We start from the raw sequence: 24,387 nt of genomic DNA, 5'->3' as shown, positions 1-24,387 counted from the left end.
TCCGGCTTCTGGATGACCTTCTCTACCTCTTGAGCCACTGCCACCCCTATTTTTGTTAGCATTTTCTTTATTCAAAGAATTCATTGCTTTATTGGGAAAAAAAGACACCCACGCCCAACCCCCTGCATGTCCCTGCAAACATGAATGAGTTCATTGTACACTACCAGCCTCCTGTTCACTACATTACATTACATGTCAGCACAACGGTAAATAGGAAATGGATTGCGCGTACAGGTGCGTGACAGAGTGCTCTCATTTCCCACAAACACACTTAATCACACCAAAGGTGGCCGAGCTGTCACACTGCTCCTGAAAATAGCTTGTGCAAACGCTGGTTGTCATCATCCCCGCTGAAATGTTGCTGACAGTCATGGTCAAATTATAGAGGATGAGAAGTGAAAAAAATATACACACTATATACACGGCAGCTCTTTTCTCTATATATAATGTACATAGCGTATATTCAGTATATATCATATATGTTGCATATATGCATATATTAAATTATAAAGCAGGGGTGTCCAAACCTTTTCCAGCGAGGGCCACATACTGTAAAATGACAGGATGCACGGGCCACTCGGATATTTGGTAAAGCAACACATGTTGATATGCTAAGAAGTCAAATACATTTCACGAAAAAACTGCATCTCAGCTTTGTGATGTAGGTGAAAAAGACTATTATTAGCATCAACTTTGGTCTTTGCTCTTTTTTCCCCATTTATTATTTTTATTTTTTACATTTTCCAAACATTTAAACTTTCTTCTTAAGTAATCTTTGTAAATTTTCTGCTCGTGATATTATGACTTTACACCCATAATATTTCCACTTTACTTTTAACATTTTAACATTATTACTTTTCGTAACCGTAACTAATAACTAACCCTAACCCTAAATAAATACATTTGGATCATGCTTAATCCTCATTAGGGTCGCCGGGGTATGCTGTACCCTGCCTTTGGGCGAGAGGCAACGCACACCCTGGACTGGTCGCCAGCCAATGGCAGGGCACATATAGACAAACAACCACTGACTCTCACATTCATACCGACAGACAATTTAGAGTCTCCAATTAACCTAACATGCATGTTTTTGGAACGTGGGAGGAAACCGGATTAACTGGAAAAAACCCACAGATGCACGGGGAGAACATCCAAACGGACATCTGGAAGTCTCCTGATTGTGTGGCCAACATGCTAACCACGAGGCCACCGTGCGGCCCACATTTGGATCAATAAACCTCTTTTTAGGGTAACAGCTACTAGCTTATATTCAGCTTTATAGTCGTCACGTCAAGTGAGGCGATGCCCGCCCACCCTTTCAGCGAGAGCGTCTAAGTGGCTGCAATCAATTGTGATTAGCAGGCTGCCACTACTTTTTGAGAGGAGCACATCAGAGTTTTATTATGGGCTGTCAAGAGAGGGGCAAGCTAGGGCGGGGCAGGGCTCATTAACTTCTTACCGCCAACCGCCCGTCAAGCAGCTTCTCCGTGCAGCCATCAAAGCTTATTTTGCAACTCTTCAGTCCCCTGGCAGGAGAGTTTGCGCTTCTCTTATTTTATTTGGCTTTTGTGTTCCCATTTGCAAACACTGGCCGTGGAATTTATTCAGAAAGTGCAAATGCAGCCCTACCACTTGTGGTAAAAGATATACTAATTATAATGTTGCATGCAGAATACACCATAAACGCTCCAATTTATGCTTATATTCAATTAACCGCAGAGGCTACTATCGCTGCCGGGTGTGTGGTCAACAAATACAAATAACCGATGGGGTCTCTAATTAGCACCGAGTCAAACATTGACAACAGTGGCGGTAGGCAACCTCCTGACTCTGTATGAGTGGTCAGCATCCAGCAGCGTTAGCTACCTCTGCATTCGGCATGGGCCGGTATAAGATTCTCACGGTATGACAACCTTGGGCAAAAATATCACGGTTTCACGGTATGACAATTACAGCTGTAAAATGTGTTACCGTAAATTCGGGTGTATAAACCGCTATTTTTTTTAGTAAACTTTTTACCCTGTCGCTTATGCAGCAGTGCGGCTAACAAAATCCTAATCTCGTGACATCTCCTTTACTGATTTACTAAATTCAGCACATGGTAACTTCATACTCTAAGGGTGTATATACAAATATCGGAACATGTCCCAATGTGACTTAAAATAAAGAAAAAAAACCAACATTTTACAGGTTTCCGCGTTGAGTCTAAACAACGTATTCAATCGGTCTCATCTTCTTCCGCTGTGAAACATGTACGAAAACAAGATGGCCACGGCGCTCCGTCGCGGAAGAAGAGTGGCATTACCGAGAGCATCTTCATCACATACACATGAATGCACGGGCGACAGTGCGCCGGGATACGGCGGGAGACAAATATAACGCAGAGCCTTTTGTGAGGTCTGATTTTTTTATGATGCAAATGTATTACTCTTTTGAACGCATATTGTTTTGAGAAGCCAAACTCTTTACTTAAATGTCCCAGCAACTAAGCGGAAGTACGTTCCTCATCACGGATCTCCAACCAGAACTGGACTCACGAGACCAATTGGGGGTGAGGGGGGGCACTGCTGATGGGGATGTCAGACAACTTCATGTCAAAAAATCCAAAGTATCCCTTTGAAGTATATTTTCAATGTGTTGTCAATCAGAGGTGGCCATTTGCTTTTTATTGGCCTGCGGCAGAGTCGAAAAATAAAATTTAACAAGAAAACTAAAAGAAAAAAAAAACCAACAACAGCAACAAAAATGGAAAAATCAGCAGTAATTTCACAAGAATAAAGTGAAAATATTAAAAGAATGAATTTGTCATCTAACAAGAAAAAGTTGTCATTTTACTACAATAACGTCATAATATTATCTGGAAAATAACGTCAATTTAGTAGCATAAAGATGAAATGTTAAAGAAAAATACATCTTTTTAAAAAAAAAGTTTTTAATATTATGAAAAACAAACATACCGATCACACCGATCACCCGTGTGTGAAATCGGCCGATACCGACACATAGATTATGTGTACATTTTTAAATTGACTATCAGCTGTATGATATGAAAAAGGGAAGCATAAAATCACCTCCATTTAGAGAAAAACATATTTGACTTACTTTTTCAAGAGAACATATGTCACTGGTGAAACTTACAGGGGATAACGTAACGCTTTCTTTCAGGAGACGTGAGGTGTGAGATGGAGCAGAGAGTTATAATAGACGTATAATAGACCTATCTGACACTTAATCATGCAAGTTGTATGTGTCGGTGTTATGGAGTCGTAATTTTATATTGTATAATTCATTGTAAATATATAAATAATTGTAAAGTTGGTATAACGCCCATGTCGTTTTTTTTAATACATTTTAAGTTATTAAACTATTTGAATGTGTATTGTTAAATTGGATGTAATTTCATTTTAATTTTATCTTTGTTCATGTAATTCATTGTTTTTGTGTGTGTTAGTGAATTCAAGTATCTTTAACCTGGTGTCATTTTTATATTAAATTTTTCAAGTATTCGGTATTGTATTTCAGTGTACATGATTGTTATTTTTTGAATGATCACGGGAGGGCATTTTTATAAGCTTTGCTTCTGCTCCCCCTCATTTTCAACTAGTGTTCCATCATTTTGTATTTTTTGTAAATGTTCCCTTTATTTGGTTATTTGGTTGGTTGAAAAAAATAAAGTGAACTGCTTTTTGACTTTACTTGGAGTACATTGGTGGAGCTCTAGCAGGATTTCCAGTAGCACGTAGGCGGGTCCCAAGTGAGAGAGCAGCCTGCGAACCTGGTGTCTTACACCGCTGACGAAGGATGAATTCAATCATTTTTTGGGTTATTTGCTTTAGACTTCTGTCACGCACATACGGGCGAGCGTCCAGCATTTTGGCTGCATCAGCTGCTGTTTGACTGATGATCACATCGTGAGCCTGGAAAACTCACCATACTGCGTGTGTGAGTGTTTGTTCTTCAAATGGCGCATTAAATTAAAACTTTTTAACGTGCTACCCCGGCAACACATTTTTTGTGGCATGTTTAGCAGGGTGCAAAATTTATATCACTCTCACAAACGACAGGTAAGTTCCACACGGCAGACATGTTTGTTTTGGATTTGGCACGACTGCGCAGTGTGTGAAGGACAGGAAAATGGGCGGGAGACCCTCGCTTTAGGCTGCATGCTGCAATAGTACGAGCCACAGGTGATCGGCTTTTGTGATCCACGTTGAAAGGCATTTGTCGGCATATGCCGATCATATGCTTTTTCATGGAAATCGGTCGATTTTGATCGGTGGCCGATCGATCTGAACATCCCTCAAATAAAGTCTTCATATGACAAAAACAATATAACAAGAAAAAAGTTGACATTTAAAAAAAAACAGTCGTATTCTAACAAGAAAAAAAGTTGCAGTTTTAATAATAGTCGTAATATTATGAGGAAAAAATAATGTCAGTTTCATTGAAAAATGAAATAAAAATATGTATTTTTTAAAAGTCGTAACATTAAGAGAAATAGACAAAAAAAGTTGTGATTTTTGGAAAATTATTATAATAGTCAAAGTCAAAATATGGGAATAAAGTCATTATAATATGAGAAGAAAATTTACAAAGATAGAAGAAAATATCTGAAAAAACAACAACAACAGCACCCAAAATGGGGGGAAAAAAGAGCAAAGAGCATTGGCTTTTTCACTTCTACCACAAAGCTGAAACATATTTTTTTCTTGAAATATATATAACATCTTCACATAGTTATAATATATACAATATATACAAAATATCAAAGTGGCAAAGGTGCATCCTTAAATTTTTCACTATGTGGCCCTCGTTGGAAAAGGTTCGAGCACTCCTGACTTAAAAAAACAAACAAATTAAAAAAAAAACCTTGCTGCATTTGGACATGTACACTGAACGGCAACCTTATACAATCTTCACATCAAAAACATCTGCAAAATGCAGCTGTTCGCTCCGTGAACCACGTTATCCTCACAAAGCTGATGTGTGTTATGACGTGTGCAATTCATTCTGAAGCCTTGAATCAATTAAAACAGAGGCAAAGCAAGCAGAGAAAGAGAGAGGCTCGCGTGCTCGGCGTGTCAAGCTGATCAGCGCTAATAAGAGAGCTGTGACACCATAATTGGGCGGGATAAGAATAAACAGAACAGGTCATTAAATGTTTAGGGGATATGAGCTGGCTTCTATTACAAGCCGACGCGCCGGAACAGAAACTTGTTTGGTGGATTGCATTAACCTCATTCCGTGTTAATCCCGCCGTCGACATGTGGGTCAAACTTAATGCAAGTGAAAGCAACACGAGAGCATATTAATTAACGGCGTGCAACATAACTGCTGCCTGCAAAGCGACTCCACTGCACGTTATGTAGTTGTGTTGATTTGCAGGCCTTTCTTTCACCTCCGGCCTGCTACTTTTAAGACGTTCTGTCGGCGCAACGGCCTATTTTAACTCGCATGTAACAGACAACAAACACTGCCTCATAATTGGAAGAGCGAATCTGGAAGCAGCAGCTGATTGAAGTTTGTTTATTTCCACGAGTGCAACTCACATCCGCAAACTGCCTTTTTTTCCCGCTGTGTAATTAAAACCCAAACGAGAACGGACCGCTGCCGACACAGCTTTGGACGAGAAGAAAAGTTCCCGAGTTCGGGGCGCTACTCACGCCGCATGTCCCTGAAGTAGATGGTCTGTCGGTTGGGGTTGAGCAGCTGGATGACCGAGTCGTCGTTGTTCTTCACCCGACAACTGATGATGGCCATCTCGCCCTCCACCACTGACACGTTGTCCGTCACCAGGTTCTGACTCACCACTGCACGCAAGAGAAAACACAACCGTAGGCAAAAGAGTTCTGTTCTGGGGTGAGAGACAAATTACGAATCAATGAAGAAAAAGACTGGATGGTTAAGAGGGCTGAAAACATGACCAATGAAAAATGACATGCTCATATCGGATAAACCAGCTCTGGTGGACACGTCTCGGTTTGCACTACTCTGCGGTTGGTGTGAAACTCAGTGTTAAGTGTTACACGGTGTGCTGTTGTTTACAAGCAACTCATCGGTTTGCCCCTTACCGAAGGTGACCGTATTTTGATTACCCAAAACCAGGACACTCATCCCCGCAATGAGGTACTTGAGTTGTTACATATTTTTGGCTAATATGGCTAAAATAAAGCACAGATGTGAGGCATTCAGGAGACGCATTCAAAGACGTCCTGATGATATGCACTGGCCGCTAGATGTCGGTAATCTTACTGTAATGTTTGGTGGGACGCACAAGCACTAGACCTGATCGCCAAAACAACATGCTTTTATTGCAATTTTGAATGATCTCACAAAAGGCACAATAATCCCTGATAAAAAGATGGGCTACTGTTGCAGCCGCAATCCCAAAAAAACCCCCAAAACTCTGTAACCCCAACGTCACTTCCCGTCCACCGCCCACTCTCACTAGGATACCCATTTATGACTGTAGGGGTGTTATTTCATGTCTAGAGGGCTCCAATAATATCAAAAAAGCGTATTTAGAAGGGAGTAAAAAGGTTTTCTATGCTCTAACTTTGAAAATATTCCATTCATAAATAAGGAATCGTACTTCTTGCTTGGGTCTGGAACCAATTAATCGCGATAAACGAGGGATTGCTGGATTACCAAATACTACGAACGTTCAAAAACTTTCAAACACCAACACGAAAATGATTCCAAAAGCAGAAGGACACAGGAAGGCTAGGTTTTGGAACATAAACTAAATTTTCAAGAAAAATGTGTCCACTAAGGTCGAAAGAACTTGGGAATTTCAACCACCATTGTGCACGACGTCCCCAATTTTATCAAACATCAACTCGACAAGCATCCGAGTATTAACTCCGTGCGTATGTTTTGCTTTTTGTTGGAAGTTTTACAGCATTTTGGCAAAGTGCCCTAATGAAAAAACAAGAAAAAACAGTACATTCTCATCATTTTCTAACAAAAAAAATGCAAACAGGACACCCAGGACAAGATGTGAAAAAGCACATGGCCTGGGAAAACAGAACATAAGGTCCCTTAGCGCTATAACAACATCGGTTCTGCTGCTGCTATGTTGTGCTACATGCTAATCTATAATATATGTTAATGTACTTGCTAATAAATGACTTGAGAGATGACAATTGAGTTTCTTGATGTTGTTTTGGCATGGTTCATCTGAAATGTTTTCTTTTTGGAATAAGGAGACTGTTGATCATCATCCTGACAACGTTCGGGAAAGCATTACAATATCATATTAACGCTTCATGATTGTCACAACGATCAAGCGACAAGTGTGGTCAATGTTGAGCACATGCTGCAGGGGTGTCCAGAGTGCGGCCCTGGCACCATTTGTGGCCTGTTGCTGCTTTTTAGCAGGAATTTTAATGCAAAAATAAAGTTAAAACATTAAGAGAAAAAAGTTGTAATCTAACAAGAAAAAGTTGTAATTTTACGGCAATAACATCGTAATATCATGAGGAATAATACGATAATTTTAGTAGCATGAAGTTGAAATATGAAAGGAAACAGACAATGCTTTTTAAAGTCACACATGGCAAAAAACTAAACAAAGTTGTAATTTTTTGGAAAATTAGGTTGCAGAAAAAGTGGGAAAAAGCGAGAATAAATTCAAAATTTTATGGGCAATAAAAGACAAGAAAAAAAATTACAAAATGACAGTTGAATTACTTGTAAAAAGAATAAAGTCAAAATATTAAGAGAAAAAAATTGTATTCTATCAAAAAGAAAAGTTGCAGTTTTACGAGAATAAACTTGTAATATTATGAGGAAAAATATGTTATTTTAGCAGCATAGAGGACATTATTTTTTAAAAGCCCTAATATTATGAGAAACAAATGAAACACAATAAATTTGTAATTTTTGGAATATTAGGTTGGGGGGAAAGTGTCACGTCTTGTTCTTGGCATAGTGGCGATGACCCCAGTATGCAGAAAGCAGGCACTCGTTGCAGGGAAAACTTATCTTTAATGATGGCTGCAGCGCAGCGGCAGGAACTCGATAAAGAACGCTTTGCAGTATCGTGTCAAGCTTACATAACACAGACACAAACGAACGAACGAACGAACGAAAACGAAATGAACGAAATGCAACAACCCAGAAAGATCCACGCACCTGAACTAAATAGGACAACTCAAATTAGCAACAGGTGCAAGACATAAAGAAGAAAGCAAAGCAGGCGGACACAAACCAGGCAAAACAGGAAGTACTACCAAAATAAGAGCATAGAACAGGAACTAAGGCATAAAAGTGTAAACACACTAAACTGTCACGCAGGCTAACACATAGATCGTGACAGAAAGTTACAATATTAATGGGAATAAAGTCCAAATATTTGGTGAATAAAATCATAATATTACCAGAAGAACATTTACAAAGGTTATGTAAAAAAAACAAAAAAAAACTTATAGATGAACAAGAATTACAAATTAGTATATAACAGTAAAAATGGGGAAAAAAAAAGAGCAAAGTTCATACAAATAATATGTTTTTTCACTCATATCACAAAGCTGAGATGCAGTTTTATCTTAAAATATACGTAACTTCTTAGCATACCTAAAAAATATCAAAGTGGCATCCTTTCAGTTTTCACAATGTGGACCTTCGCTGGAAAAAGTTTGGACACCTTCGACATAGTGTTTTCTTCTCTAATTTTTGTATTTTACAGATCCAAATAAAGTTTTTATTGAATTTATGGGAGAGTATACGTAACCACGAAACGCCGTAAACCAAGGACCACCTGTATGTCCAATCTATAGTACTATCCCTCGAGAAGGACACTAAGACGAATGCTAAGAAGGCGCAAATCGTCAAGCGTCAATTAGCATGCGTCCGTCGCCGAGTACGTCTAAGCATCACTTCTGTTTCGGAGACGGGGGGCGAGGGCGAGGGAAGGAAAGGGAGCAATTGCATCCTCTGATGCTGACAGATAAGGATAGACAGCTTAACAAACGAGATTCAAATCAGTGTCCCTCAGTGGGCCAAACACGCCGCTAAATAAATGAGCCTGGCTGCTCTTTAATATTCAGCACTTGGAAGTCATTCTTCCACAAGGAGGTGGGCGGCAGGGTGGGCATCTGGTTATCATAATATGCTAATAAACTACAAAATGCTTTTCAAGGCTGGAGGTTGCCGCTGGGTGTCTGCTACCGTTAAGCGTGTCGTGATGGTTGCAAAAAAACCCATAAACAACGGTGACAGGACCAAGGCGGTGCACGGACGCTAATTAATGGTCAACAACGGTGCGCCCAGGCCCCCCCCGCCTCCTAATATGCTGTCAGGAGACGACACAGCCTCAGCACCAGCGTGTATTTTTGACACAGAGGTGGCAAATTGGAGGAATCCTGCCGGGCTTTTTTTTGCTGTTAGTGTAAGCATATTGGACAAGCTGTCAATGGCAGCTAAAGTGATTTAGCAGAGCTGCAGCATCCCGCACGTTCAGGAGTGCATCACTTTAGCTTTTTGTAAGTCGCTTTAGTCACAGCCTCTTAGCCCAACTGCCGCTTTACCTCCATCCATTAGAAGAGAGGAGGAATCTTGTCGCACAGACAGGTAAAAATGGAACACGGGGAATGCCAAACTGCTTATTTTAACCCAAAATTGTTACTCGGGGCATCCTTTTATTGCGCCGTGTTTTATGTTCAAGCTGTGCAAGAGCTTCCAAACAGTCTTACAAGGCTTTAACAAACGTCCTATAAGAAACATACTTCCTGGAAAGGTGGATTAGTGGCAAACTAAACACAAAAGCAGGTGCTTGAAAAAAATGCTGCCATATACAATGCATCTGGACATTATTCACAAATAAGCAGCTCAAGGATGGACGGACATTCTCCTTCAGGATTTTTTGCTAGACAGCAGAATTCATGGTTCCATTTATCACAGCAAGTCTTCCAGGTCCTGTAGCAGCAAAACAGCCCCAGACCATCACACTACCACTACCATATTTTACCGTTGGTATGATGTTCTTTTTCTGAAATGCAGCATTACTTTTAGAGCCAAATGTAATGGGACAGACACCTTCCAAAAAGTTAAACTTTTGCCTCGTCAGACCACAGAGTATTTTCCCAAAGGCCTTGGGGATCATCAAGATGTTTTCTGGCAAACCTGAGATGAGATTTAATGTTCTTTTTACATTGACCTTAACTGAGGATATATACTGTGTGCACAATTATTAGGCAAGGCAGTATTTTGACCATAATCTCATTTTTATGCATATTTTCCAACCCCAAGCTGAATAAACCCGAATGCCTATTGGGTTTAAGCATACCAGGTGATGTGTGTACTGAGGTAGGGTGTGGCCTTAGGAGATCAACACCCTTTATTAGGTGTTCACAATTATAAGGCAGCTTCTTTTCCTCTGGCAAAATGGGCCAGGAAAGAGATTTAACAGACTCTGAAGAGTCAAGAACTGTAAAACATCTTTCATAGGGATGCAGCACTCTTGAAATTGCCAAAATTGCCAAGATGTTCGGACGTGACAACAGAACCATTAAATGTTATGTTGCAAGTGCACAGAAGGGTTGCAAGAAACGTGTCGGGAGAAAAACATACAAATTAACTGCCAAATATTTGAGAAAAAATAAACGTGAAGCTCCCAGGAACCCATTATCCTCCAGTGCTGTCATATTCCAGAACTGTAATCTACCTGGAGTGTCCAGAAGTACCGTACATGGTGTTCAGTGCTCAGAGACATGGCCAAGGTAAGAAAGGCTGACTAAGACACACAAGTTGAAAGGATATGACTTGGCCATGTCATATCTGAAGACAGATTTTTCAAAGGTTTTATGGACCGATGAGATGAGAGTGACTCTTGATGGACCAGAGGGATGGGCCCATGGCTGCATCAGCAATGGGCAGAGAGCTCCACTCCAACACATACGCCAGCAAAGTGAAGGTGGGGTACTGGTTAAGGCCTGGAATTTTGAAAAGATGAGCTTGTTGGGCCTGTTCAAGTTGAAGATGGACTCAAACTCAACTCCCAAACCTACTGCCGCTTTTTTCACACAGCGGTACAGGAAAAAGTGTGCATCTTTCAACAAGACCATGATTTTTATGCAGGACAATGCTCCAGCTCATGCATCTAAGTACTCCACTGCGTGGCTCGCTAGTAAAGGTCTTAAAAAGGTCTTCAAAAATAATGACATGACCTACTTGCTCACCTGACCTAAACCATAATGGGTACTTGTGGGTCTTTAAACGTAAGATTTACAGTGAAGAAAAAAGGTACACCTCTCTGAACCGAGTCTGGGAGGCTTTGGTTGCTGCTGCACAAAAAGTTGATGGTCAAATGATCAAGAAACTGACAGACTCCATAGATGGAAGGCTTTTCCGTGTTGTTGAAAAGAAGGGTGGCTATATTGATCACTGATTTATTTTTGGAAATGTCAGAAATATTTATGTGAAAAGTTTGTGTTTTTTGTTTATCATTCGGACTTTAAAAAAGAAAAGAAAATAAAGTAGTGAGATGGGAATTTTTTTTGTTTTTCTGTGAGTCGCGTAATCATTCTGCACACTAATTGTTGCCTAATAATTGTGCGCACAGAGATATTCTCAACAAACGCCAAAACCTCCCTTTCACTTCCTTAAATATTCAGGTTTGAGGTTTAATAACATTTTGGATTGACCAAGAGCACTGTTTTTGGACAGTAGAACACTACGCTCTAACACAATATAACAGCAATAATAATAATAATAATAGTTTCACTATTTATGTTGTTATTATGATGTTATTGTAATTATGCATTATTCAATTATATATTTTTAATTTATAATGTATTATGTGTGCATACATACTGTATATACACATGTATATATAACAGTTTTATTTTTGATGTTCTTATTATTTAATTATAATTTTGCATTATTTAATTTTTTCAATCACATTTTTCATTGTTACTTTTTGTTTTTACACTGGTTTTACTTCCGTATTTATTTATGGTTGACATCATTTTTGAAGTGTACTACCAACTGCAGACTGCCCCCAGTTATTTTCCTCCTTGCAAGGATAAACAGCGCTGACTATCAAACATTTCACGGCGTGACTAATACAACATGATACAGTTCAAACTGCGTGCCCTTTGAAGAGTTTATCCAGTAGTTACCGCTCCTCTGACATTTCACAGTTGCCCCTCCCAAAAAAAGGCCAGTAAAAATTTGACCTGCGGCGCTGAAGAGGGTCTAAGACGTCAGCCCGCTGGCCTGCCTGTGTCGAAAAGTCAAAGCGAACCAAAACAAAACCAAAGTCGTGGAGTCGGCGAGTTGTGTGCGGCGCTTTCGCCCGAGGCTCCAATTTAACAAGATTGCGCCGCCATGTTCCATAACAGCTGCATGCTCGGGTGTCGCTCCTTGAGGAGAGCGCGCATATTCACTTAGGCCACACAGATGGTCGCCATGACAGCGAGGAAGATACTTGTTAGGAAATTAAAGGCACTGTGTCAGTGGCCTCAAACTGCTTTTGGCAAGTCATCTTGGCTGGAAGGAGGGGAGTTTGCTTTGCACATAACAAACCACTCATACCACGGATTGAAGGATGAAAGACCTGCTGGAAATAGCAAAGACTAATCCTCATGTCAGTCTGTCAGTCTTTGTTTTTTTTACTCTCGGCAGTAGAAAAACAACACTTTACATTTTTATTTATTCGATCGCCTTGCAGCCGTTCACGCCTCGCCCTAATTAGACATGCTGTTACTCTAATCCACGTTTATTGTCATACCGCTTCCTCTGTTTACACGCTATTAAATTTCCTCGCTTGACATTTTAAAAGAACATGTTTGAGCGCAGGAATGTACAGGAAATAATTGTCTTGCTTTTTTTCGTGTGTCATTCCTGCTGGCACCATCAGTTTGTGCGATTGTTCGTCTTGTTGTTGACATCTGAACGAAAGGAACTCGCTTATTTTTGTGTATGCCCCATCCGACCGCATCTAAGTGGTGTTCAGATCAAAGAGAACTGGATTTTTAGCAGAGATGAAAACTTTCTGAATAATTCCAACGACAAAAACGTACATTTTTGGGTTGTTTGTGTTACCGCCTAATGTGAGAAAATGAGATTTGTCTTTGTGTTTCATCATTCATTATATGCATCGCTTATTTTGGTGTTTTCCTCATTTTTCCGTATGTAAACGGTGTTCAGATCAAAGAGAACTGAATTTTTTAGTTCTTTTTTAGATGAAAACTTTCAGAACAATTCGAACAAAAACAATATATATTTATTTTTTTGTGTTATGTCCAAATGTGAGAAAATTAGATTTGTGCTTTCGTCATTCCTTATATGCATCACTTTGTGTTTTCCTCGTTCATCGGTGTTTAGACCAAAGAAAACTTACATTTTTAGCAGAGATCAAAAATTTGAACGGCAGAAACACTAATTGTGGGATTGTTTGCATTACTTTTAATGTGAGAAAATTTGATTTGTCTTTGTGTTTTCATCATTCATGACATGGATGGCTTAATTTTGTATTTTGCTCATACGACCACATGTAATTGGTATTCAGATCGAAGAACAGAATTTTTAGCAAAAATGGAAACTTTCTGCACAATTTCAGTGATAAAAACACACATTTTGGGGTTGTTTGTGTTACCTTGTAATGTCAGAAAACGTGTCTTTGTTTCTGTCATTCATGAGCATGCATTGCTGATTATTGTGTTTTCCTCATTCGTCCACGGTGTTGAAATCAAAAAGAACTGAAGCAAAGATGAAAACTTTCTGAACATTTCGAAAGACAAAAACGCAAATAGTTGGGTTTTTTGCGTTACCTCCTAATATGAGAAAATTAGATACAGAGCCTTCCAATCTCCAACTGTATAGTTAAGCATCCCAATGATGTACAGTAGGCGCCGCGGGGGACGGCGTGCAGCCTCTGAATTAGCATTAAATATGTCAGCTTTCATTTATTGATCAAGCCACGGGGATGCTGCTGGGACAGAACTCTTGAAGGCATGGATTATTACTGTGTGCTGCTTTCATCTCATCTTCAGATGCTGGTCGGATGAAGCCACTAGAGAAGCCGTTGCGTTGAGGAATGAAATATAAATCGAAACGGCTCTGATTTTTCACCATTTGTTGGAATCCACAACTCAAAACGTTGGCTTTTTGTCACCGTGTATTGAAATACACAATGACATATCCTATTTTATATGTTTAGGATCCAATACAAATGTGACCCGTGACCCATTTTGGGTCTGGACCGTTAGTTGCTGCGCTAGGAGATCCAATAAAAGAGCTGTTGGAGGTATTGATTGAAGAATATGGAGTTTTTTGTTTTTTTATTACCTCCACCAAGCAAGATACAGTGTTTTCAAGCCGGCAGTGCTTTAATTCTTATTATTATTTTTATGTACATTTGTTCCATTCTCCATTCTTTCCTTTTATGTTAAGAAAATGTACCATAATGCTTTTTGGACATTTCCTTATTTTCTCAAAATTATTTTGTCTCAAATTATGATGAGATGCAATATGATTCACTACCATTCTGATTCAATATGCTACGATTCACTGACTACGATGTGATGCAATACAGTTCACTCAAATGATGATGCGATACAGTATGATTCACTGAAAATATGCTGTGATACAGTATGATTCAGTTAAATTATGATGCGATAAGATATGATTCACTCAAGTTCTGTGCGATACACTCCCATTTCAATAAGCTATGATTCACTCTGACTATTTGTTACGATACAATTCACTCAAGGACAATCCTCAAGGACTGTGCTGACCAGCTCTGTGGAGTTCTTAGGCACTTGTTCAATCTCAGCCTGAGCTTGGAGAAAGTCCCGGCCCTGTGGAAGAACTCCTGTGTGGTCCTGATACCAAAGACACCGCGTCCCAAGGAGCCTAACCAGTCCAGGCCTGTTGCCTTGATCTCTCCTGATGAAGACCATGGAGAGGATTATCCTGCAGCACCTGCGACACCTGGTGGGCACTCAGCTGGACCCCCTGCAGTTTGCTTACTGGCCTCGGATCGGAGTGGACGACGCAGTGATCTACCTGCTGCACAGATCACTGCTACACCTGGAGGACAGCGGGAGCGCTGTGAGGGTCATGTTTTTTGACTTCTCCAGTGCCTTTAACACCATCCAGCCGTCACTACTCAGAGTGAAGATGGAGAGTGTGGGAGTAGACCAACACCTGACTGCATGGGTTATAGACTACCTCACCAACAGACCACAGTATGTGAGGCTCCGTCACTGTGTGTCTGACATGGTACTCTGCAGCACAGGTGCCCCTCAGGGTACGGTGCTCTCCCCTTTCCTCTTCACCCTTTACACCTCGGACTTCACACACAACTCCACACAGTGTCACATCCAGAAGTTCTCCGATGACACAGCCATTGTGGGTTGTGTTTCAGAGGGGAATGATCTGGAATACAGGACGGTCATCAGGGACTTTGTCAGCTGGAGTGAGCTTAACCAGCTGCAGCTCAACACCAGCAAGACAAAGGAGATGATCATTAACTTCCAGAGGAAAACATCTCACTTCACACCGGTGAACATCCAGGGAGCGGACATAGAGTTGGTAGACAGCTACAAATTCCTGGGTGTTCACCTTAACAACAAACTGGACTGGTCCGTCAACACCCACGCCCTCTACAAGAAGGGCCAGAGTCGCCTCCACCTGCTGAGGAGACTGAGGTCCTTTGGTGTGTGCAGGACTCTTTTACGGACCTTTTATGACTTTGTGGTGGCCTCAGCCATCTTCTATGCTGTGGGCTGCTGGAGAGGGGGCAGCACGGACAGGGACAGGAGCAGGATCAATAGGCTGATCAGGAGAGCGAGCTCTGTCCTGGACGGTCCTCTGGACTCCGTGGAGGAAGTGGGGGAGAGAAGGATGTTGGCTAAGCTGACATCCATCATGGACAACACCTCTCACCCGCTACATGACACTGTTGTTTCCCTGGGCAGCTCCTTCAGCAGCAGACTGTTACACCCACGGTGTAAGAAGGAGAGGTTCCGCAGGTCCTTCATACCAACCGCTATCAGGCTCTACAACACCTGCACCACCTGAACCATGTTGTAGTCAATATGTAATTCTTTACTTGTGTATCTTGCTTGCTGCTGTAACAAGTGAATTTCCCCGCCGTGGGATAAATAAAGTACAAATACTCAAATTGTGGTGTGATACAGTATGATTCACTTAAATTACCATGTGATACAATATCATTCACTCAAGTTTTGTGCGATACAATATGATACACTCCCATTGCAATAAGCTATGATGTGATACGATACATTTCACTCAAATTGTGATGCGATACAGTATGATTCAGTGAAATTTTGATGTGATAAAGTATGAGTCACTTAAATTACAATGTGATACAATATGATTCACTCAAGTTACGTGCGATATAATATGATACACTCCCATTTCAACAAACTATGATGTGATACGATACATTTCACTCAAATTGCGATGCGATACAGTATGATTCACTGAATACACTGATACAGTATGGTTCACTCCAATTACAACGCGAGGTATCAACTGAAGAATATGCTTTTTTTTTATATGACCTCCACTAAGCAAGTTAGACAGTATTTTCAACCGTGATTTTATTTTTCTTATTATACATTTTTAATCTATACTTTTCCCATATTCCATATTTTCCTTTTATGTTTAAAAATGTAACGTGAGGCTTTTTGGCCATTTTCCTTACTTTGCAATTTGAAACTTGAAAACGAACACTTTGTTCGGAAGCCACCCTTAAGGCCAAACCCGTGCTTATACCACGCCCGCCACCCACAAGGATACAACGCCGGGCCAGAGGTACAACAGGCAGGCACATAAAAAAATTCTGCGGAAATGCGCTGCAGTTTATTTAATTTTTTTTTATTAAAAAATGTATTTTAAGTGCTCATTAGGCAGCCTTGTGAATAATAATGATAATAGTAATAATAATGTGTGGTAAGTTAATGATGCCAATTTTACTAAGTTTAGCAACTAACGTTAGCTATCATTGAATGTACTACCTACGGTAACAATTTTGATGCAGTTTTTTTAAAACCACTGTTGGTGATACATACTAGCTGCTGGTGGTGTTCTTATATTTTTTGTTTGAATTTTTTTTAAATATTTAGCCATACAGCAGCTTTACTACTATTACTACTACCACGACTACTACTGCAGTAGGTTTATCTATGAAGGTGTACAAATTAGTATTGTTTGGCCTTGCTGTGCTCCACTGAGTATAGGTCTAGTTTATTTTTCACAAAAAACAGAATTATTGATATAGAGCGCTGGTATTGGACCTCATTAGAGCGTACGCAGGGACCATCCAGGATAATTGGTGAAGCTAATAAATGGATGGATGGAGCTGGAGCTCCTCCAGGATACATGCGATCCACACCATTCTAAATACATGTGAAGCACGGCAGCGCTACAGTTGCTCCACTCGCTGCCTGCCATTCCTAACTTCAAAAAACACGCACACACAAAAAGCAGCCTTTGGCCTGAGATGCTCGCTGCGCCTACGCCGTGTTACAGCGAGCTGGCTGGCTGACTTGACTGACAGCTGGAGGCGGGTGAGGAAGAAGGTCAAGATCCTTGTAAGGCCCCCCAACACTTCAAACGGCCTCTCAGTGAGGATTTGAGGAGGCCGGGTCAGCTAATCTGTATGTAGCCTACGACGTTTGGCAGGGAAGCTCAAAGAAAACACAACCCGCGAGGGAGCCGCCACCGCCATCCGTCGGCTCGCTAATCTGACTTTGTGCAGTTCTTGCGGTGGAGAAGAGCCACTGTGTGAAGCACTACATTAGCACTGCAGTCAAAACAGCACTAATAGAATTATGCAGACCGGGGATGATTGTTCTTTGTTGAAAGTATTTTTCTGGATGGAAAGGAAGCAAAAAAATGGCCAAGAAGTTGTTAGTTAAAAACAAAACAAAACAAAAAAATCATATTTTTGAGTTTGACGGTTTTGATACGGTTCACTCATTCATTTCACTTTCCATACAATACGATTCAGTCCCACTACAATCCAAAACAATGCGATTCACTCAAAATACGATGCAATGCAATGTGATTCACTGAAATTGCGATGCAATTCAACGTGATTCATTCAAGTTATGAAAAAATGCAATGTGATTCATTTCAATTGCAATCCTACACAATGTGATTCACTCAAATTACGATGCGATACAACGTGATTCACTCAAATTATGATGCGATCCAATGTGATTCTCTCAAATTATACTGTGATACTGTATAGATTCACAACCCTTATTATTCAATATGCTACGATTCACTCTTGACATGTGTGATTCACTCAAATTACGATGCAGGCACACAAATTATGTTGTGATACAATATGATTCACTACCGTCAAGATTCAACATGTTACGATTCACTCTGATCACAATGTGATGCAATACGATTCACTCAAATTATTTGCGATACATTATGATTCACGGCAATTATGATGCAATACAATAAAACTATTCCAATGTCAATCACGCTAGGCATCTTTTTGCCTCTGAATCGGAATGACTGGTACTGTATGACATCATAAACAAAGGGAAACACATTGTATCACGTTGGAATCAAAGTAAATCATACAAAATGTTTGTGCACGAACGTCAGTGTATTTGAAAAAATAGTCTTTCACCCAATCACCAAAGTTGAAAATTCCAGTATTCCAGTTATTCCAGAAACATGTAATTTGAGAATAAACATGTAATTCCACAATAAACATGTTCACACTAACACAAATGTCTATAAAAAGCTCAGATGAAGACTCTTAAACGTTCCCAGCGTTAACATATAAAGCTCACCCTTTGTCATTGACACCAAAAGTGATTAATTATGCCCAAATGAAAGAAGGTTACAGAGGTATGCAATCATATCATTTGGGCCAATCAACCTCAGGCTGATATTTACAGTATGGGGTACTGCTATTAAATATCCAGTCTACGCTAATTTAATTTCAAAGCATGCAGGTCCTCAATGGAGGGAGGTGCGCTTTGTCATTTTTGTGATGATTAAATATTGTTATGCCCTAATTAAGTTAGCAGGGAGTGATAAATGGCGGTGTGCCGGTACCAGTACTGGGTTAGATACCGAGGGTATTTTCTTTTAATATAATATAGCCTATTGTAGCACTTCACCATCCACTTTCAAAATGTATTTTCCCATTGAAATTAATTATACAGTAGACGCCCCTACAACTTAATAATCCGTTCCAAGAACCTTTATGTTATAGGGATTTTATGTTATACGAAGCATAAAATACATGTAAATAGCCTAATCCGTTCCAAAATCTTCCCAAACTCACACTTTTGGGCTTTCAAAATATTCAAAGTCCACCAAATATGGTGGGAAAACATAACAAAACAGCATAAACATAGCAGAGTAACATTCCGATATAAAATAAGGTAAATAAGGTATAATGGTCGATGGGGAACAGCCGTATAGTCTAGCAACATCACTTCATTTCATACCACCGTCAAGTTTCTGGATCATGTCCTGCTTTGTTTCGATCGACAACTTTTTCCCTTTTTTCTTATCCCTTACACTTGGTTTAGGGCCCATGACTCCGGTAATTTTAACACAAAGAAAAGTAATGAAATTAAGAAGAGATTTCAATGCGTGCAAACTAGTTTAAGGGCGACTACGATGAGGAAGGGAGCTCACATACAAACATGGACGCGCTGGATAAGTCAGCCAATGAGATAAGAGCGTAGGCGGTGCCCCGATCATCAGCCAATGAGCTGAGAGCGTAGGCGGTGCCCCGATAATCAGCTAATGAGAGCGTGAAGCCAGAAGGAGTCACCAAGTGTACTCTGTTAGTCTCTCTGTCGCTTGCACTGACTTGACGCTTTACGATATATGGAATTCCTTACGTAATACGATGCGAAAAATTTACATAAATTCTTTACGTTCAGTGGAATTTACGTAAAAGGAGGTTTACATTATGCGAGGTACTACTGTATATGGAATAAGTCCAAACTGCCGCCATCAAAAAAACTAACTAACCTTAACTTTCCTTAACATGAACTGTAAAACAAGTGTACTATAATTTTAATGACATTACTAAAAGAAATTACATTTTCTGTGGAAAACATAAACACACGGGTTGTTGTTGTTCCACGGGTTGCACACAAAGATCTAAAATGTTGTCTTTCCACCACACAGGTGTGGCGTATCTAGATGGTGATTGCACAGGTGTGCCTTACGCTGGCCACAATAAAAGGCCACTCCAAAATGTGCAGTTTTGGAGTGGAAAATAGTCAGTATCTGTTGTGACCACCATTTGCCTCACGCAGTGAAACACATCTCCCTGGCACAGAATTGATCAGGTTGTTGTGGAATGTCGGTCCACTCCTCCTCAGTGACGGTGCAGCTGCTGCATATTGGCAGGAAGTTCACCACGCTGCCGTATACGCCAATCCACAGCATCCCAAACATGCTCAATGTGTGACATGTGCGGTGAGTATGCTGGCCAGGAGAGAACTGGGATGTTTCCAGCTTCCAGGAATTGTGTACGGATCCTTGCAACATGGGGCTGTGCATTATCCTGCTGCCACATGAGGTGATGGTCATGGAGGAATGGCACAATAATGGGCCTCAGGGTTTCGGAGCGATATCTCAAAATGCTATCACTAAAATGCACCTCTGTATGCATTGCCCATATCATAACCCCACCCCCACCATGGGCCACTCCACCCACAATGTTGACACCTGCCCTGTATAGTGAAAACCGAGATTCATCCGTGATGAGCGTCCATGAGAAGCTTTGTGACTGTTTATGAAGAAATCCTTTGGTCATGCCAAGGGATTGTTGCAGCAGCTGTACGAGTGGGTGGTCTCAGACCATCTTGGAGGTGAAGATGCTGGATGTGGAGGTCCTGGCCTGGAGTTGGTGACCAATAGAAAAAGCTTGTGGGCACAAGCCGCTGAAATGCGTTTTCTCCGTAAGGTGGCTAGGTTCTCCCAGAGAGGGAGAGAAGGTCTGTCATTTGGGAGAAACTCTGCTGGTCCTCTGCATCGAGAGGATCCAAATGAGGTGGCTTGCGCATTTGGTCAGGATGCCTCCCGGACGCCTACCGAGGGAGGTGCTCAGGGCATGTCCGACCAGTAGGAGGCCTTGATACATTGGAGAGGTTATGTCTCTCAACTGGCCTAGAAACACCTCGGGATCCGCCAGGAGGAGCTGGATGAAGCAGCCAGGGAGAGGGAAGTCTGGGCAACTCGACCTCGGAAAAGCATTAGAAGATGGATGGATTTTGGAGTGGCCAAGTTATAATGTTCCAAAAATAAAGTCAAAACAAAATATTATGGGAATAAAGTCCTAATTATGACAAGAAAATTTACAAGAAGAAAGTTGATATAGTGGGAATATTTATTAAAAAAAAACAATGGCAAAAATGGAAAAAAACCAGCTGTAATTTTACAAGAATAAAGTCAAAATATTAAGTGAAAAAAGTCATATTCTAACAAGAAAAAAGTAGCAATTTTACAAAAATGAGCTTGTAATAGTATGAGGAGAAACAATGCCATTTTAGTAGCATAAAGTTGAAATATTTCAGAAAAAATACATGATTTTTTTAAAAAGTCACAACATTTTGAGAAAAAAACTAAACTAAATAAGGCTGTAATTTTTCTTAAATTAGGCTGGGGGAACAGTTATTAATATAATGGAAATAAAGTCATAATATTACAAAAACAAAATTTAAGAAGAAAGTTGAAATATTTTGAAAATTTAAAAAAAAGGCTTTTGGTACAGTTTTTTTTCTTGAAATATATGTAATTTATAATCTTAATTTAATTTATAATCTTAGCATATCTACATGTGTTGTTTTACAAAATATCAAAGTGGATGCTTGTGTGTGATTGATTCACAGTGAGCAGAGTCTGGGGACTCCACGGTGGGCTCTCTTATCTCTGGGGCTGAGGTTGCTGAGGTTGTCAAAAAGCTCCCCGGTGGCAGGGCCCCGGGGGTGGCGGTGAGATCCGCCCAGAGTTCCTTAAGGCCCTGGATGCTGTCAGTGTGTCTTAGCTGACACAACTCTACAGAATTGCATGGACATCAGGGGCGGTACCTCTGGATTGGCAGACCGGGGTGGTGGTCCCCCTTTTTTAAGAAGGGGGGCCGCAGGGTGTGTTCCAACTATCGTGGGATCACACTTCTCAGCTTCCCTGGTAAGGTCTATTCAGGGGTTCTGGAGAGGAGGATCCGCCGGATAGTTGAATCTCAGATTCAGGAGGAGCAGTGTGGTTTTCGTCGTGGTCGTGGAACTGTGGACCAGCTCTACACTGAGGGTGCATGGGAGTTTGCCCAACCAGTCTACATGTGTTTTGTGGACTTGGAGAAGGCATTCGACCGTGTTCCTCGAGGAACAGAGCTGCCACATGAGGTGCAAGAGCAAGTCCGACCGGTAGAAGGCCTCGGGGAAAACCCAGGACATGTTGGAGAGACTATGTCTCCCAACTTGCCTGGAAACGACTCGGAATCCACGGGGAGAAGCTGGACGAAGTGGCAGGGGAGAGGGAAGTCTGCTGCTGCCCCCGCGACCCGATCTCGGATAAGCCGTAGAAGATGGATGGATGGATGGATGATTCACAGTGAGAGTGCTTTCAATCAGCTGCCAATGCAATACTCCTCATTTGTTGTTTATAGTTTGGGTTTACCTGGTCAAGTCTCGTAATTGTGCAATTTAGAAGTATTTTAGTGCCATTCATAGAGGTTTTACCCCAAAGCCTAACCATAAACATTGCTGTACATTTTCAGTGATGAAATGTTTGAGTTTTCTAACTGTAACTGATTGTGTTACTCCCTACAAAACGTGGAGTGAAGCTGTTAAAGGTGTCTGGTCAAAAGTGTTTTATTCCCATTAGCTACGAAGTGTAATATTGCACTTAGGCATGTCCTGCTTTTATTCATCAGGCCAGAAAGTGAAGACGCATGCTTCAAGGAGACTCCCTGTGGCGTTTTGCAATGATAAGAGGACCAAAAGATGCTGCAGTGTCCTCCAGCTGCCGCCCTTATTCTTCCACCACATACTTTTGTTTGGCCCCGCCTCCCTCTCTGCTAAGATATGTCCGCTTTGAGCGCGCTCATGCGGACCGCAGCTGCTTCTCTGAGGCATTCATCACTTTCATGCCTGGTGCGCACGCATGCACCTGACGCCCACGAGCGTGGAGGCATGTGGCATAAACACGTGTCAACACGCATGACTCAAGCGCGGTGATTGTAAAAAATAATAAAAGAAACAAAGAGAAAGTGTGGCAAGGCAGGGTGATGCACACATCCACCCACCGCTTAAGTGATCTTGACTCTTAGTGGCGCAAAACTACTGACTCTCGTGTTCTTGACCCTCCCATTTTCCTTGTCATTAGCAACGCTCGCCTCATCTGTGTACCTCCGCCCCTCACTCTCCATCCACTGTTGCTTTAAGACCTTTCTCCGTTGCTAAGGCTGGGATTCTTCTGGTTGCGCTATTCCATATAAACACTAATGTTCCACATTTAGACATAGTAAGAGAGCCAGTCCATCATGCAACAGTACACAGCAGCCTGTCAAATGCATTGAGTTGTAATTATAACCGGAGTGAATCGTACTGTATCACATCGTAATCGAAGTGAGTCAGTGTCCTACCGCACCATATCGTAAACATAGCCTATTACATCAGTATCGTAGCTGGAGTGAATTGTATTGCATCACATTGTAGCCAAAGTACTAAACGGCTCATCATCACAGTGAATCGGAGCGTATCGCATCGTAATGGTGGGAGTGAATCATATTGTAGTTTATTGTAGTTGCAGTGAATTTTATTGCATTACATTGTAATCAAATTGAATCGTAGTGAATGGCTCATCGTCTGAGTGAATCGTAGCGTATCACATCGTAGTGGGAGTGAATCATATTGTAGCCTATCGTAGTTGAAGTAAATCAAAGTGGATCAAAGTGAGTCGTACGGAATGTTTCATTACCAGAGTCAATCGTCGCATATCACATCGTAATGGTGGAAGTGAATCAGACTGCATCACATTGTAATCGAAGTGAGCTGTACTGAAGGGCCCATCGTGAGAGTGAATCGTAGTGCGTCGCCTCGTATTGGGAGTGAATCGTATTGTAGCTTATCGTAGATGAAGTGAATCATATTGCATCGTATTGTAATTGAAGTGAGTCATACTGAAGGGCCCATTGTCGGAGTGAGTTGGAGCTTATCGCATTGTGCGAGTGAAGCGCAAAGTTGACGTGAATCATAATGCATCACAGTGTAATCAAAGTGACTCGTGCTGTAACTGATCATCATCAGAGTGAACAGTTACATATTTGTAATTTCAACTAAATCGTACAGAATTAGATGGGAGTATATTGTTATCGCATGGTAATCACAGTGAATCGTTTTGTATCACACCAGGATT

General features: G+C 41.0%; 1 protein-coding gene across 3 annotated transcripts in view; it reads right to left on the bottom strand.

The window, feature by feature from the left end:
- The window catches only part of LOC129169591 (cell adhesion molecule 1-like), a 440,926-nt gene that overhangs the window by 111,013 nt on the left and 305,526 nt on the right, over window positions 1–24,387 (bottom strand). For all 3 annotated transcript variants that reach the window (XM_054756155.1, XM_054756154.1, XM_054756156.1), the window contains one exon: window positions 5,664–5,810. In XM_054756155.1, coding sequence (XP_054612130.1) covers window positions 5,664–5,810 — 147 coding nt within the window. The remainder of the gene's footprint in view (window positions 1–5,663; window positions 5,811–24,387) is intronic.

This window comes from Dunckerocampus dactyliophorus, chromosome 16 (genome assembly GCF_027744805.1).
Source record: "Dunckerocampus dactyliophorus isolate RoL2022-P2 chromosome 16, RoL_Ddac_1.1, whole genome shotgun sequence".
In the NCBI taxonomy this organism is placed as follows: Eukaryota; Metazoa; Chordata; class Actinopteri; order Syngnathiformes; family Syngnathidae; genus Dunckerocampus; species Dunckerocampus dactyliophorus.
This window is presented reverse-complemented; position numbering and strand designations above follow the sequence as displayed.